Genomic DNA, 16,814 nt, shown 5'->3' on the forward strand with positions numbered 1-16,814 from the left:
CCTTAATAATCTTATATGTTTCAATAAGATCCCCTCTCATCCCTCTAGATTCCAGTGTATACAAGCCCAGTCATTCCATTCTTTCAACATATGACAGTCCTGCCATCCTGGGAATTAACCTCGTGAACCTACGCTGCACTCACTCAATAGCAAGAATGTCCTTCCTCAAATTTGGAGACCAAAACTGCACACACTACTCCAGGTATGGTCTCACCAGGGCCCTGTACAACTGCAGAAGGACTTCTTTGCTCCTGTACTCAACTTCTCTTGTTATGAAGGCCATTCGCTTTCTTCACTGCCTGCTGTACCTGCATGCTTACTTTCAGTGACTGATGTACAAGGACACCCAGATCTCGTTGTACTTCACCTTAAACCTATGCCGTCTAGTTTTAGGACTCCCCTACAATGGAGCAAAGACTGTCGTTATTCACCTTATCTACACATGATTTTATCTACCATTGTAAGGTCCGCCCTTCAGTGAAAGTTAAAACCCCCCCACTATTGCAACCCTAATATTCTTTCAGCTATTTGTGTTCTCCATACATATTTCTTCCTCTATCTCAGTGGAATATTGGGGGGGGCTATATTACAACCTCATCAAAGTAATCACCCCATCATTATTTCTCAATTCCAACCATAATGATTCACTGGACAATTCCCTCGAAATATCTTGACTAAGTACCATCCTGATGTTCTTCCCGATTAAAAATGCAACTTCCCGTCCTCTCTTCCCTCCACCTCTATCCCTCCTGTTGCATCTGTTGTACTGAACTACCAATTCTATCCCTTCCTCAGCCATAATTCTGTAATAACAATAATATCCCAGTATCATATTCCTATCCATACCCTGAGTTCATCTGCATTATCTGTCAGGCCTGTTGCGTTGATGTAAATGCAGTTTGAACTATCAGTCCTCCCTCGCTCCATGCTCTGCTTCTGCCTGTTTTCCCTACTTGCACTCTAACTATTTGTCTTTATCTTCTCTGCTTCACTACTGCTTTGGGTCCCACTCCCCCCTGTCATACTCGTTTAAAACCTGCTGAATAGCTCGAGCAAATTTTCCTGCCAGGATATTGGTTCCCCCTCCAGTACAGCTTCAACCCAGCCCTCTTGTACAGCCCCCCCCTGGCTTAGAAGGGATCCCAATGCCCCAAAATCCTGAGCCTTTGCCCACTGCACCAACTCCTCAGCCACACATTCATCAGCCGTCTCCTCTTATTCCTCCACCCACACGTGGCACCGGAAGCATTCCAGAGATTACTACCCTTGCGGGTACTGCTCCTTTCCTCACTGTATTCACTCTACAAGACGTCATCCCCTGTTCCATATCCGCAGAGAGCACATCTTCCACATTTGACCAACTCCTCCAGTGCAGTAGGGCCAAGTCATCTGCGTATTCATACTGGCGCGAGGTCGTGCGTGGCAGATCGCTGATATAGAGATTGAAGAGCATGGGGGCCAGTACCGAGCCTTGGGGGACTGTCTTATGGAACTTGTCGCAGGCTATCATAAGACTTGGAGACTAAAACTGAGTGTGGCAAAAACCACAACGGCCTTTCACCTGAACAACAAGGAAGCTCATCGCCAGCTAACCGTCACCCTCAATGAGTCACCCTTACTGTACAACCCATTTCCTACATACCTCAGGGTGAAACTAGATCGGCAGCTGACCTACAGGCAACACCTTGAAGCTCTCCGTGCTAAAGTCTCTGCACGGAACCACCTCCTGCGTTGCTTGGCCGGTTCGTCATGGGACGCCAGGACATCTACTCTTCGAACTAGTGCACTTGCACTTGTGTACAGTGCTGCTGAGTACGCCGCCCCAGCATGGTGCCGCAGTGCTCATACTAGCAAGCTAGTCCCCACCCTCAACGACACCATGGGATCATCACTGGCTGCCTACGCCCTACTCCTGCCGGTGCTCGCAGGTATCGCACCCGCCAAGCTTCGCAGAGAGTTCTTTACTCATAGGCTGGTGTGCAAGGCCCCATCGGACGCCAAACATCCTTTGCACCACCTCGCCCAGGATTCACAGCAACTGGGACCTCAACGCCTGTCATCTCGTCACCCTTTCTCCCGTCATGCAGCGACCCTCTGTGGCTCCGGTTTCAACATATTAGGAGCATGGAGAACCAGCTGGGAACAGACATCGCGACCTCCTCAATTCACTGTCGCACCGACACCACAGCCCCACCCGGCTCGGACATGCCCCGCAAAGAGTGGGTCGCCCTGAACCGGCTCCGCACAGGGGTCGGCCGGTTCAACGCCATCATGCATCGTTGGAGGTTGCGTCCTTCAGCAGCCTGCTTGTGTGGAGCAGACCAGCAAACAGCGCAGCACGTCATTTTCAACTGCACTGTCCTCCATCCCCCTGGTGGAGGGGTAGACCTCACGGTCCTCGACAACAGCACATTGCACTGGCTACAGCGCCTGGAGGGCGTTACATAATTTCTGCAGCCTCAAACGCAAGAAGAAGATCCCTTGTTCTACCCATGTCATTGGTAATAATATGTACAACAACCTCTGCTGGTTACCATTCCCTTCAGAATTTTCTGCACCTGCTTAAAGATATCCTTGATCCTGGTACCCAGGAGGCAACATACCATCCTGGTATCTATTTTGAGACCACAGAATATACTGTTTGTCCCTCTAACTGTCGAGTATCCTAAAACTATAGTTATCCCTGTCTCCATCCTTCCCTGCTGCACATCCAAGCCATTCGTGGTGCCACAGTCATACTGTTGTTGTTGCTCTCAACGATCTCCCTGATCTCCCACATCCTGCAGGAGAAACCCTACCTGCCATCCCGACCACAATATGACTAAAGAGGAAAATTGGAAAGAATTTGCCATGTCTTTCCATTGCTCAGCCTTCTCACCGAAGCCTCTTGAGGTTGAGGAGTCAATGTCACTCCGGATACTTCAGTACAGAGACTAGAATGAACATACTGCAGAAGATGAGCAAATGCCCATCTGGGTCTTGCTGCAGCTGCAGCATTCACTGTCCTGCCTGCTGTCTTCTAAGTGTAAAAATTAGATCCCAGAAGATCGCTAATTATTAGCCAGCTTTCTGTATAGGTCAGAGCCTGTCAGCTTTTCGGCTAAGATTTGTTTCGGAGCCTAATGAGATTATATCACACCTTCTAAAAAAAAAGTCATGTTTTGTAGCAAACACTAATGCCGCAGTATTCAGGCTTTGCTGGTAGCAATGCTCCTATGGTCATGATATTTGCATTTGATTACATTTTTTAAACTGCAGTGTCTTCCTCGAATAGCTGGATCTGGTGTGTCACTTACCCTGTGGGACAAGGAATGGTTGTGGTCCAGTTTCCCATTCCTCAGAGCCCAATTGGAAGAGACAATGTCAACACTGTGCAAAGCAGAATCCAGCAAATCTATCCATCCTTGGAATAATGGGGTGCGCCTAGTAGCATTGTCAATGTCGTCCAGAGCATCTGGAATGTTTTCCACAAGATGGACCCTAGAGAGAAATGCAGAATTGCTTCAGGATCTGTTCTGTATCAAGATTTTTTTTAAATCTCTATTTTTTCAAATGCTTTCCTTTCGCTCACACAAAAATGCAAAATAGTTCCATTAGAATATTCTTAATCAGAACGGAGAGCACCAATTTTTAAATAGCCTGCTTGTGCTACAATCAAATGAAAAATATGCACTCATGAAATATTGAGCATCCAATATTGAGTGCAATAACCATGTATTGTTCAGAAGTATGCTCCTGGGAGTAGATTAAAGGCCAGGACTAGAATTGCAAAATAGGAACTGAAGGACGGCCAAGGGAAATGTTTGGAGATTCAAAGTCCCTGTCAAGGGTTGTGTTTTAGGGAACGGATGTTGTTATTACTGGAATGTGAAAATCAGGGTCAATGTTAACCCAATCCACCCAGTGAAGCCATACTAGTTACGCCTCCTGCTGAAACTGCTGGGAGGGTGGGGGGAGCATGTGTTAAGCTGCTTTTCTGAGCAAGTGGCATGCGCTGCAGGATAAAGCCACCCTATTCACAGATACATCATCGGGACCCAGTTGGAATGTTTACATGGGGGTCTGAGTGGGAAACAGCAGAACCTTTCCCTCTTAGACCAACCCATTCAGGAAGTCCATAAAAGCCAGAAGAGACAGGAGCAGTGGAGAAACATAGGCCCTCCGTAATGAATCGCTGAGTTACTGCTCATGTGCACTTGTTTCTGTTGAAGCCAACAGATCTGAATGTACAAAGGTAGAACAATCTGCAGCCAATACTCACACATGTTTAGTCCCATTTATAAAATACTCCTCTGTGAAAGGAGAATCAGGTCTCCTCTTATGTCATTCTTTTGAAGAAGCACTCTCTTTGATGGTCGATATTTTATTTTCTATCAGATTGGGAAGTTAAAATTCGCCCAATGGAATTCATGTGAATTTGAGGGCCAGGGGAAGTGAGTGGTAAAGAGAATGAAATCCATGAATTCTACTTGGATACAGCAGCCCCAAAGCAGTCGTCGAAGTAGCGGAGAAAGAGTGCTGAGGTACATTTGGAACAAGGAGTGTTCAACATAACTAACAAACAGACAGACAGGCATAGCCAGGCCCATGCAAGTGCTCATGAAGGAAGTGAGGGAAGTCAAAAGAAAAGTTGTTAAAGGTGAGGACAAGTTCCGGCAGGCGGATGAAAGTGTTAGATAAGGGTAACTGAATGGGTCTTTACTGAAAGAAAAACCGGAGGGCCTGGAGGCTTTCCAAGTGAGTCATGGAGGTATAAAGGGACTGGACATTCATGACAAAGATGTGGCGATGTGGGCCTATCAATTGAAAGTTATCCATTTGAAAGTGGTGAAGAGCATGTGAGGTATCTCAGATGTAGCTCGGAAGGATCTGGACAAATGGGAGACAAGATAGAATCGAGATATTTGGAGACAAGAAAAGATATAATCAAATTCCACCCATATCCCTCAGTTAGGCTTTACATTTCACTCCTCTCCTCTCCTTACCTGATACCCTTGTGTCGCCTTTTCACCTTGAGTCTTTGTCACTTACTCCACCCATCCGCCAATCAAATCCCCCCTCACCTGTATCCACCGATCACTTCCCAGGCTTTGCCCCATCCCCACCACTCTTTTCCCAGTTTCCCTCCACTACTCCATCAGTTTGAGGAAGGATCCCGACCTGAAACGTTGTCTGTCCATTCCCTGCACAGGTGCTGCCCTGATCCATTGATTTCCTCCTTGGACACCCATCCCATGCACCCATCACCCTTGAGGTAAAACAGTAACCGCTCAGGTTCCTATTAAATCTTCCCCCCCTCCCTTTAAACCTACGTCCTCCGGTTCTCGATTCCCCTACTCTGAGCAAAGGAATGTGCGTCTACCCGATCTATTTCTCTCGTGATTTTATACATCTCTATAAGATTACCCCTCATCCTCCTGCACTACAAGGAAGAGAGTCTCAGCCTGTTCAACCTCTCCCTATCACTCAGACCCTCGAGCCTTGGCAACATCTTCGTAAATCTTCTCTGTGCCCTTTCTAACTTGACATCTTTCCAATAAGAGGGTGGCCATAACCAAACATAATAATCCAAATGTGGCCTCACCAATGTCCTGTACAATCTTAACAAGACCTCCCAACTTTTATACTCAATACCCTGACTGATGCAGGCTAATGTGCCAAAAGCCTTCTACAGTTGTACCGGGCCCTGGTGAGACCGCACCTGGAGTACTGTGTGCAGTTTTGGTCTCCAAATTTGAGGAAGGATATTCTTGCCATGGAGGGCATGCAGCGTAGGTTCACTAGGTTAATTCCCGGAATGGCGGGACTGTCGTATGTTGAAAGGCTGGAGCGATTGGGCTTGTATACACTGGAATTTAGAAGGATGAGGGGGGATCTTATTGAAACATGTAAGATAATTAGGGGATTGGACACATTAGAGGCAGGAAACATGTTCCCAATGTTGGGGGAGTCCAGAACAAGGGGCCATAGTTTAAGAATAAGGGGTAGGCCATTTAGAACGGAGATGAGGAAGAACATTTTCAGTCAGAGAGTGGTGAAGGTGTGGAATTCTCTGCCTCAGAAGGCAGTGGAGGCCAGTTCGTTGGATGCTTTCAAGAGAGAGCTGGATAGAGCTCTTAAGGATAGCAGAGTGAGGGGGTATGGGGAGAAGGCAGGAACGGGGTACTGATTGAGAGTGATCAGCCATGATCGCATTGAATGGCGGTGCTGGCTCGAAGGGCTGAATGGCCTACTCCTGCACCTATTGTCTATTGTCCATTGTCCATTGACACCCTATCTACCTGTGATGCCACTTTCAACAAAATATGTACTTACACTCTTAGATCACTCTGCTCTACACATTCGCCAGAGCCTTGCCATTCATTGTGTAGGTCCCGCCCTGCATAGAGTTCCCAAAATGCAACATTCGCACTTTTCTGTATTAAATTACATCAGCCATTCATCAGCACACCTGCCCAACAGATCAAGATCCTGCTGCAATTTTTGACAACCATCTTCGCTATCTACAATGTCACCCACTTTAGTGTTATCTGCATATGAATTTAAATGGCTATTTTCCTTAAAAAAAATACACAAACTGCTGGAGTAACACAGTGGGTCAGGCAGCATTTCTGGAGAACATACACAACTATTTTCTTTCCTGGAAGGTATCAAGCATCTTGTTAATTCAGCACTCGTCCTTTCATATGGAGGGTATTCCATGTTTCTAATGAATTCCTGTAGATGATTTTAAGGTGTTAAAAGGTGAGCTGCTCAACACAGGGCCGTTTTTACAGCATTATGGGCCCCCGGGCAAAGCAGTGTACTGGGGCCCCCACCGTTACTCTCCCCCACCCCCCTTTCCCTACCAGCCCCCCCCTGTCGTGCCGGCGAAAAGCACTTACCAAAAAGCACTATGCGATGGACTTGGGGTGCTACATTGTTGCGAAAAGCACTTACAGATCGCTGTGAGAAGCACTGAAAATGTTGCGAAAAAAGCACTTATTGAATCTACATTTTTAAAGTAGTATTTATTTATTGCAAGTCACTTAACATACACAGATCAGCATGGGGCCCCCGGGCAAGTGCCCATCAGGCCCATGCGTTAAGACGGCCCTGGCTCAACACAAGATACCCAGTCCTTGCCTGCTCTGGTAGCCACAGTGTTTATGCAGCTAGCTGGTCCAAATAAGTTTCTGGTCAGGGGTGATCCACAAGATATTGACCATGGGAGACTAAGTCATTGTAATGTTAATAATAATAATAATAATCCATTTATTTTATATAGCGCCTTATCACATGCTCAAAGCGCTTTACAAAAACAATTAACATAGAAACAAACAGACAAACTATCCTGACGGAAAAGCGGCGAATACTCAACGCCAGCGTCCTCTCACGTCAGGGTCCGGCAGTGGACATTAAAGAGCACAAGACACACAGATAATTTTTTTTTTTTTTACATAAAACAGCCATCACAGTGATTGCTCTAGGCATAGCCTCACTGTGATGGAAGGCAAAGTCTTATCTCCTTCTCGTTCTTCTCCCGTGGTGCCACGAGGTGATCAAGGCTCACAACTTTTTGAAGCCCCCACCGGGCGATGGAAAGTCCCAGGGCCGAGCCGAGCAGGCCGATGAAAGTCCTGAGCCCCCACCGGGCGATGGAAAGTGCTGCGGCCGAGCCACGCAGGGCGATGAAGGGCCTGCGGGCGGGTTGATCATACCTCGCGCTTCGGGGCGGTCGAAGTTGCTACGGCTGGAGCTCCCGAAAGCCGGTCGCCAGCCAGGGACCTGCGAACTCCCGATGTTGCGGTCTGCAGGGCCCACGGCCGAAGCCTCCGAGATGGTAAGTCCAGGCCCTGCGACCGGAGTCTTTGAGGTCCATCCCAGCTGGAGGCCGCCGACTCCACGGTGTTAGGCCGTAGCGCGAACGGAGATACGACACGGTAAAGGTCGCATCTCCGTTGAGGAGGAGATTTGAAAAAAAGGTTTCCCCCAACCCCCCCACCACCCCCCTACATACACAGAATTAAAAATAAAATAAAACGTACATTTAACGATGACATTGACAAAAAACAAAAAAAAAGAAACGGAGAGACTGCCGGTGAGCCGCAGCTGCAGAACACAGCCACGCCCCTATGTTCTTGAATGTCAAGGGCAGATGGTTATTCTCTCGTTGTTGGTGGCCAATGCCTGACATTTTTGTGACGTGGATGTCACTTACAACTTATCAGCCCACCTCTGAAATTTGTCCAAGTTTTGCTGCATTCAGGCATGGACTGTTTCATTTGCTGAGAGGTTGCAAATGGAATGGAACATTATGCAATCATCAGGAACATCCCCAGTTCAGCCCTCATGATGGTCTTTGAAGAAGCATCTAAAATTAGTTAAGTTGTGAAAACACTGCCCTGAGGAACTCCAGCAGCAATGTACTGGAGCTGGGATAATAGCATCTCCAACGACCACATCATCTTTCTGCAATGATTCATTCCAGCTACTGGTGCGTTTTCCCTTGATGCCCATTGATTTGAGTTTTGTCAGGGCTCCTTGATTCCACACTCTCTCAAAGGCTATCTAGATTTCAAGGGGAGTCATTTTCACCTCACCTCTGCCTGCATTTGGACCAAGACTGTGATAAGATCTGCAGAATAACCCAAATTGGATATCACAACGAATAGGTTAATTAGAGTAAGTTCTCTTGACTGCACTGTTGATAACATTTGACAGAAAGATGTTTCCCAAACTGTTGATGTGTTCTCATCTTTTATGCACAGATTTTGTTTCCTTTTCTGAATTATCACTAAAACCGTCTTTCAGGGGCCCATTAAAGCAAATGTACCTTAAATTAATTATTACAATTGATTTTTATAACCTAATAATGTATTCTGTTAAGTAGTAAGTTGCCTGTTCCAATCTGAACATTATTCATAATGCTACTCAGATCTCACCAGCAATGCCGTTTGGACATGTTACAAGCCACCATTGTATCCCCAAAGTAATACATGTTAATCGGCGATTTGATGGAGTGATTTAGGAATTTGGAAGAAACTGACAAGATACTAAGACAGTAACTTTCTCCACTGGTAGATGAATTTAGGACATGGAAACAATACCTCAAAATTGAAACACTCAACAGGTCAGACAGCATCTGACGGGGAAGAGACCTCAAAGTCTGTGCCACGACATTCAAAAAAAAATTCCATACAAAAATAGAATTTTCTCCTACAAAAATCAACAGTTGCTCCAGGTTTAAATTGGAGACTAGCAGATTTTTTTTTTGCCAGTGCAGCTACAGTATAAAGAGATATTTTTACAGATTGAGCCTACACATTTTCACTGAATGGCTGCACAAACTAGATGGGCTGAAGAGCCTTGTTCAATTCCTATGCCATGCGATGCTCTATCATTGGGAGAATATATGTGCAGGTTGATGGGATAGGAAGGGGGAAACTATCACAAGCCAAAACTAACCTTGAAGTCAACAGTTTCTATCTCATATTCTGAACCAGGAAGTGCATTCTATCTTACTGCAACACCTGTCCTTAGATATAAATCTACCTGGTTTCCATGGTCATTTGTCCATGTGCCAATTTTCACTGGTGGGTCAGCAGTGGAGAGAGTTCACACAGAGTTCAAATTCCTGGGCGTTAATATCTTGGATAACCTATCCTAGACCCAATACATAGATATAATCACACAAAAAAGGCATGTCTGTGCCTCTACTTTCTTAGAAATTGAAAAAGATTTGGCATGTCCCTGAATACTCCAACAAACATTGACAGACGCACTGTAGAAAGTATCCGGACTGGAGGCATCCTGCTTGGTTCGGCATAGGAATGCAAGAGACTGCAGAGAGTGCTGGAGTTGGCCTGGTCCATCACAAGCACAGCCCTCCCCATCATCAAAAGCATCTACCTGAGCCACTGGCTCAAGAAGGCAGTGACTTTCATCAAGGATCCTCGCCAAATGGGCCATGCCTAGTTTCACTGGTGCCATTAAGCATGAGGTACAATAGACAATAGGTGCAGGAGTAGGCCATTCAGCCCTTCGAGCCAGCACCGCCATTCAATGCGATCATGGCTGATCACTCTCAATCAGTACCCCGTTCCTGCCTTCTCCCCATACCCCCTAACTCCGCTATCCTTAAGAGCTCTATCCAGCTCTCTCTTGAAAGCATCCAACGAACTGGCCTCCACTGCCTTCTGAGGCAGAGAATTCCACACCTTCACCACCCTCTGACTGAAAAAGTTCTTCCTCACCTACGCTGCACGCCCTCCATAGCAAGAATATCCTTCCTCAAATTTGGAGACCAAAACTGCACACAGTACTCCAGGTGCGGTCTCACCAGGGCCCGGTACAACTGTAGAAGGACCTCTTTGCTCCTATACTCAACTCCTCTTGTTACGAAGGCCAACATTCCATTGGCTTTCTTCACTGCCCTGAAGTCCCACACTGCCACTTTCAGGGACCGTTACTCTCCTATAACCATCAGGTCCTTGAACTAACCTGAACGATCCCAATCCTACCTCAGCAACAGAACACTATAGACCTGGTCTTGTCACTACCATTAACTTGTTCCTAATTGTGTTTTTGCATTAATACCTTGTTTTGCGCAATCTTTTACTTGTCACTATATTGTATAATTTATGTATAATTTTATGTTATTGGTGCTGTCTGAGTTTACATGCTTGTGATACCGCTGCAACCAGGATTTTCATTGTACTTGTACCTCACTATACTCCTGAATATGACAATAAATTTCACTTGACATCTTGACACTACCACTACTGAGAACAGTCTGCTTCTAACTACCATTTCTATTATTCAAAGTACCACTGTTAGTTCACTCCCAGCACTTAAGCAAATGTGGCTGAAAAGTCTGAATTGTATGAAATAAATTCATTTAAAATGGGTTGTTAAATGCCTTGTATAAACGCCAACGATAACCAAGTTCAACAAATCAATTAGTTCAAAAAAGAGCTCAGCACATGGAAAGGAAACATAGAATCTCAAAAATGTCATGTCAACTAATCAAACAGATCATAAGCAGTCGACAAAAGCCCTACACAATCGAACCTGCCTCAATAGCAAGAAAAATTGCAAGCCAATCTTAGTTGGGACAGTGTTGGTTGGGCTACAAACAATCTCAATGCATCTGAAGGTGCAAGATAAGCAAATTTCCTGATACTGATCCAAGCATCAGTTGTGAGCATTTGTTAGAGTGGAGTGGGCTCCACTGAGATACCTAGCATGAAGGAAAAGTGTAGAGCCAAGATGTGTGGAGCCCAGTCTGAGATAATGGCTGCACTGTGAACCAATTACATTCAGTAAAAAGGTGAAATAAGAGAAGATAAATTAGGATCAACATATCCACTGAGATACCTAGCATCAAGTAAACTTATTATCTTGTTGCCTCTTACCTGCAGTTCCTATTGCAGTTGTCCTCTGTAATGTCTTCTGCGCTGCTGCTGCTACCTGGAATATCCACAGCTGAAAATATCAGTGCAACAGAAATGGCAAAACAGCACACCAGGGCAAACCCTACGATGCACTTCTGTTGTGACTAAAGTGGACCAAACAAAACAAAGACCAATAAATATTGGTTCCATCAGAGCAATGACAAACATAGATGTGTTCTTGTTAGACTTCATTCAGCAGATCTTAAAAGAATAAATTAGTTCACTGAGCGCAAAGATTCTCCGACCACATGCATTTAACCATGACAATTAAATCTCCATAACATAAATAATCCAAAAGGAATCTGGAATCTTGATCTTCCTGCTCGCACTATTTAGCCCTGGATAGTTGCATTCTAAAATTAAAAATCCCAGTACAGGAGAAGCCCATTTGGTCCTTTGATCTACAACTACATTCGAAAGACATCCCACCTAGTCCGTACCCTCACTCTTTCTCCATTATCCTGCATTTTCCCCTTCTTTCCATCATTTCTTAATTCTCTTTATTTGAAGAAACAATGGAAATTAAGCAGCAAATCCAAAAAATAACCACATGGTATCAAAAAGATTTTCCTCTTGTTATTTCTTTTTACGTCACTTTAAATCTGTGGCCTTTCGTCATGAACCCTAAAACCAATGGGACTCATTTATTTTTGTTTAGTGTATTTAAACCCTTCATGATTCAGGACTTATCAATTCCGCTTTTTACCTTCTCTGCTCCAAAGTGAAAAATCAAAGGTTCCCTAATCTATCCACATTAGTGGAATCCTGTAGTCCTAAATCAGTTCCAATAAACCTTTTGCACGCTCCTTCCAAAGTCAGCATAGCCTCAATGAGCGGAAAACTCCATTTGGGTACTAATAATTTTGAGTAGCCCTGAATTGGATACATTAATTCAGTTTAGGTCAAACTGGCAATTTATTTTGGTTTAACACAACTTTCCAGCTTTTGGTACCCTGTGCCTCATTTTACTACTTTGTCCTAGACAGGAAGGAGTGCAAATGAATTGGCACCTCATTTGAAGGACTGTTTGGGTTCCTGGATGGTGGAAGGAAAGTGGTGCAAGTTCATGTGTTGCATCTCTTGTGATTTTGCTTGATTAGCTAGGTTTCCTCAGGGCTCTACTGATAACATTTTAAAATATAACATTTGCATATCACTGTACCTTAATTGGTACACGTGACATTAAAAGCCCTTTGAAACCTTTGAAATAGCTTCTAATAGTTTCTTTAAGGCAGGTGTTAAAACAACAGGCCTGCAGTTCCCTCCCTAATCAAGTGTCCATGTTGTATCACTGGCCCATGCTAACACATCTATCAGTGCCTCTCTCGAACAATGTCATTAATTATCATCTAAGTTCCAGTATTAATTATCATCTAAGTTCCAGAGAACCAATCCTTTACTCTAAGGAGAAGGCTGTGCTCAGTGTGGAAAAATGGCAGGACATCGAAGCCTTTTAATAAATTTCTCAAAATGGAAGCAGTGACATGCAATGAAAGAGCGAGGAGTCCATAGAACTTTTGCAACTAGGCCATTGGCTTCAGGGAAGAAGGGTCAAAACTTAAAACATGCATTTGTATTCTTTATGGGTCCATTCTTACGTCCACATAGCAACATTAGGAATTGAAGACAGTTATCCAGCCCTTTGGGTTGACTTTTCAATTCAATAAGACAACACCCAATCTGCAATGCATTCCCATTCAATGCTCCATGCTTCTTGGTATCTTACTGAACAAAATTCCACCTTGAAGGCCTAAATGCTACTGCCGTGTTGTGGACTGTGTCCCAGATTTCATGTATTTTTGATTTTGTTCTTGAATGACCCAACTCGTTTAAGAAGGTTGTGCCCCTTGTAATGTTCTAGACCACTAGGGTAGTTTCTTGGCACTAAGCCCATATATATGAATGTGGCACCAATGTTTTATTCTGACAAATGTTGTTCAAAAGAGGGTAGAATCAGGTAGGATGTTGGGTTTGGTTGCATCGATTACTTGACAAGGGGTGGGGGTTTTACTAAACCATATAATATAACCATATAACAACTACAGCACGGAAACAGGCCCGTTCGGCCCTACCAGTCCACGCCGACCACTCTCCCTGACCTAGTCTCATCTACCTGCACTCAGACCATAACCCTCTAATCCCCTCTTATCCATATACCTATCCAATTTACTCTTAAATAATAAAATCGAGCCTGCCTCCACCACTTCCACCGGAAGCCCATTCCATACAGCCACCACCCTCTGAGTAAAGAAGTTACCCCTCATGTTACCCCTAAACTTTTGTCCCTCAATTCTGAAGCTATGTCCCCTTGTTGGAATCTTCCCCACTCTCAAAGGGAAAAGCCTACCCACGTCAACTCTGTCCGTCCCTCTCAAAATTTTAAAAACCTCTATCAAGTCCCCCCTCAACCTTCTACGCTCCAAAGAATAAAGACCCAACCTGCTCAACCTCTCTCTGTAGCTTAAGTGCTGAAACCCAGGCAACATTCTAGTAAATTTCCTCTGTACCCTCTCCATTTTGTCGACATCCTTCCTATAATTTGGTGACCAGAACTTCCCTCGTCAGTGATAATTTCCTGGAAAATATAAAAGTACTCAGCACATTCTCCTAAAACTCAAGCATAAAAATCTATGTTGTCATTTGGGGCGGCATCCTCAAGTAACGATGGTGTCCTTCATATGAGGAGTAAAGCCTAATCTGTATTTGCTCTCCTGAGTGGGCACAAAAAAGAACAGCTATCGTCATTACCTTCAGAATTCTCATTAATATTTCTCTCTTGATCAATACTATTGATTATGGGTTATTTGGACATTATCACATTGTTGTTCACAGGAGTTTGTTGTGTGTAAATTAGCTGCCATATTTACTACATTATAACACTGACCACTCTACAAAAAGACATAAGTGACTGTGAAATATTTTGGAACATATTGAAAGGTGATTACAGGCGAATCCCACGTTCAGGTAACAGAAATTCACACTTACAGAATTCACAAATCACTACCCAAAATTTTGAGACACAGACTAAAATTGCCTTTCACGGAATTTATGTGTAAAAATAATAAATTAGCGCAAATTTTAATTTTATTCAAGTTGCATTTCTTGATGCATACGTAAATGACAGTTATGAACATATAAAATTATGATAAAGGCCATTTTCTTGCAACGTGGGGCCACCTGCTTATAAATTATGTCTTTTTTTTTTAATCATGGGATCTTTAAGGATGATGTCCTCACTATCTCTTCGAAATAATTTTTTATTGTAGACCTTGGAGTTTTAAGGCTCAGAGTGGTTGGCAGCCCAATGACAAATTAATCTTCCTGAAGCAGGCTTCGTGCAGGAGCAGGGATAAGCAACAATGCATTCACCATGTCACCCGAAAGCAAACATTTGATAGCAGAACACATCAAAGCCCCAGTGAACAGGAAAAGAGCATCTCATCTTTGTTCTTATTTATTATTCTGTTGTATGCCTTTGGGTCACTGAATTCATCATGATGCTCGAGTCGCAGAGCAGTAGGGAGCCGAGCTTTAACACAAAAGCAGAGATGCAGATCGGATGAAAATAGTGAATGTAGCCTGCCATGTTAACTTGTCCTACTAAAATGTATTGAAAATCACTCATGTACAAATAAAGCAACCATTGACACACAGGCTGATTCAACGTACATTGTGCAAGATCAACCTAATTCAAAAGATTTCTTAATAGGAAGAAAGAACTAGAATTTATATGGCACATTTCATAACCTCGTAATCTTTACAATGCTCCATAGCCAATGAATTCAATGCAGCAAAATCATTCACAGCAACCAATTAACAGTAAGCATAGGTATCACAAAATGCTGGAGTAACTCAGCAGGTCAGGCAGCATCTAGGAGAGAGGGAATGGGTGACATTTCGGGTCAAGACCCTTCTTCAGACTGATTTAACAGTGAGCTTAGCTCATTTGGATTTTAAAATATATTATTAATAGGAATTTTCCAAACATTCTAATTAATTAGAAATAATAGTTATTTGGGAAAGAAAGAGGCAATTCTGATAGTATGTCACCACAGGCTAATTCATCAAACTCTTTGCCCTGCAATCATTGACTCACGTAAATGTTCAACCAGCAGCTCATCCAACAGTCAAAGGCATCTTCGTTGATTGCTTCTGAAAAGACACATGATGTAATTTTGGCCAGGAACCTAAAACTTCCTCCTGTTATATATAACACTGTTGCTCCAGTATCACTGGGTAAAATCCTGGAAATTCTTACCTAACAAAACTAGACTTTCTTTACCACACAGAATCCTACAGACCATGATGCTCCCCACCAATCTCTCAGTGGCAAATATAGAAGGTTAATAAATGCTGCTCTTGCTAGCAATGCTTCCATTCTCTGTAACAAAATCCTTTACAGCTCTTATTATTTTATTTCACTCTTGTAGCTATATGAAACAATTGAGTTACATAGTTTAGAAACAAGGATCTGCTGAAGCTAGTATACAAAATAAGTTACAAAGTGCTAGAGTAACTCAGCCAGTCATGCTGCCTGGCCCGCTGAGTTACTCCAGCACTTTGTGTCTTGAGTTATATACTTTAATTGCAACATGCAGTATTTTACTTGAATAACAAACTGCTGGAGAAACTCAATGAATTAGGCAGCATCTGTGGGCAAAATGGACAGATGATATTTTGGGTCCGGCTCTTTCTTCAGACACTGAAGTCTTCATGACCCAACATATCATCTGTCCATTCCTCCACAGATACTCACTGACTGCTGAGTTCCTCCAAGAGTTTTTATTTGCTCCAGATTCTGGTGTCTGCAGTTTCTTGTGCCTACAGTATTTTACTGTTTGTCAGTACCATTTTTCATTCCCCTTTTTCTCAATTTTAACATTTCATACTGATATATGCCAAAGAGCCAGACTGTAAATTGTCCCTCTGATTCTCTGGAGTATCAGATCTACTATCTGGAGTAGATATCAGCTGCATAAAAATGATTTCTTGTTTCTCTGAAATCTATCAATTCTGTACATGTTTGAGGTACTGTTCTACCAAACACTAAACGGTCCTTTTTCCTTAGTCAGGAGCACAAAAGGCTTGTTTTTATTTAAATAAATGCTTTCCCTTCTTACCCATCCCCAATGCTCTGTAACTTGGAGAGGCTGACCATTCTGATACTTATTGAGAAACGATTAACTTTGAACTTCTCATATGGAGTAAAATTCCAATGTATTCCCCGTTTCAGTTAAGGAAAGATTGTCAAGTATAATACAATATCCTCCACTGTGTTTTACAATTAAATGAAGCAATGATGTATGTTCTTCCAGTGGTTATACAGTAAAGATGTAAATTGGTACTTTACAACACCTCAGAGACTTTCTTATATCCATT

The 16,814-nt window shown here is 43.5% G+C and overlaps 1 protein-coding gene across 3 annotated transcripts in view; it reads right to left on the reverse strand.

Moving 5' to 3' along the window:
* LOC144596679 (inactive phospholipase D5-like) overlaps positions 1-16,814 on the reverse strand; it is an 82,350-nt gene that overhangs the window by 56,085 nt on the left and 9,451 nt on the right. For all 3 annotated transcript variants that reach the window (XM_078405333.1, XM_078405335.1, XM_078405334.1), the window contains exons 2-3: positions 11,397-11,539; positions 3,297-3,480 (exon numbers count right to left, since the gene is read on the reverse strand). In XM_078405333.1, the coding sequence (XP_078261459.1) occupies positions 3,297-3,480; positions 11,397-11,539 (327 nt within the window). The remainder of the gene's footprint in view (positions 1-3,296; positions 3,481-11,396; positions 11,540-16,814) is intronic.

This window comes from Rhinoraja longicauda, chromosome 9 (assembly GCF_053455715.1).
Source record: "Rhinoraja longicauda isolate Sanriku21f chromosome 9, sRhiLon1.1, whole genome shotgun sequence".
Taxonomy (NCBI): Eukaryota; Metazoa; Chordata; class Chondrichthyes; order Rajiformes; family Arhynchobatidae; genus Rhinoraja; species Rhinoraja longicauda.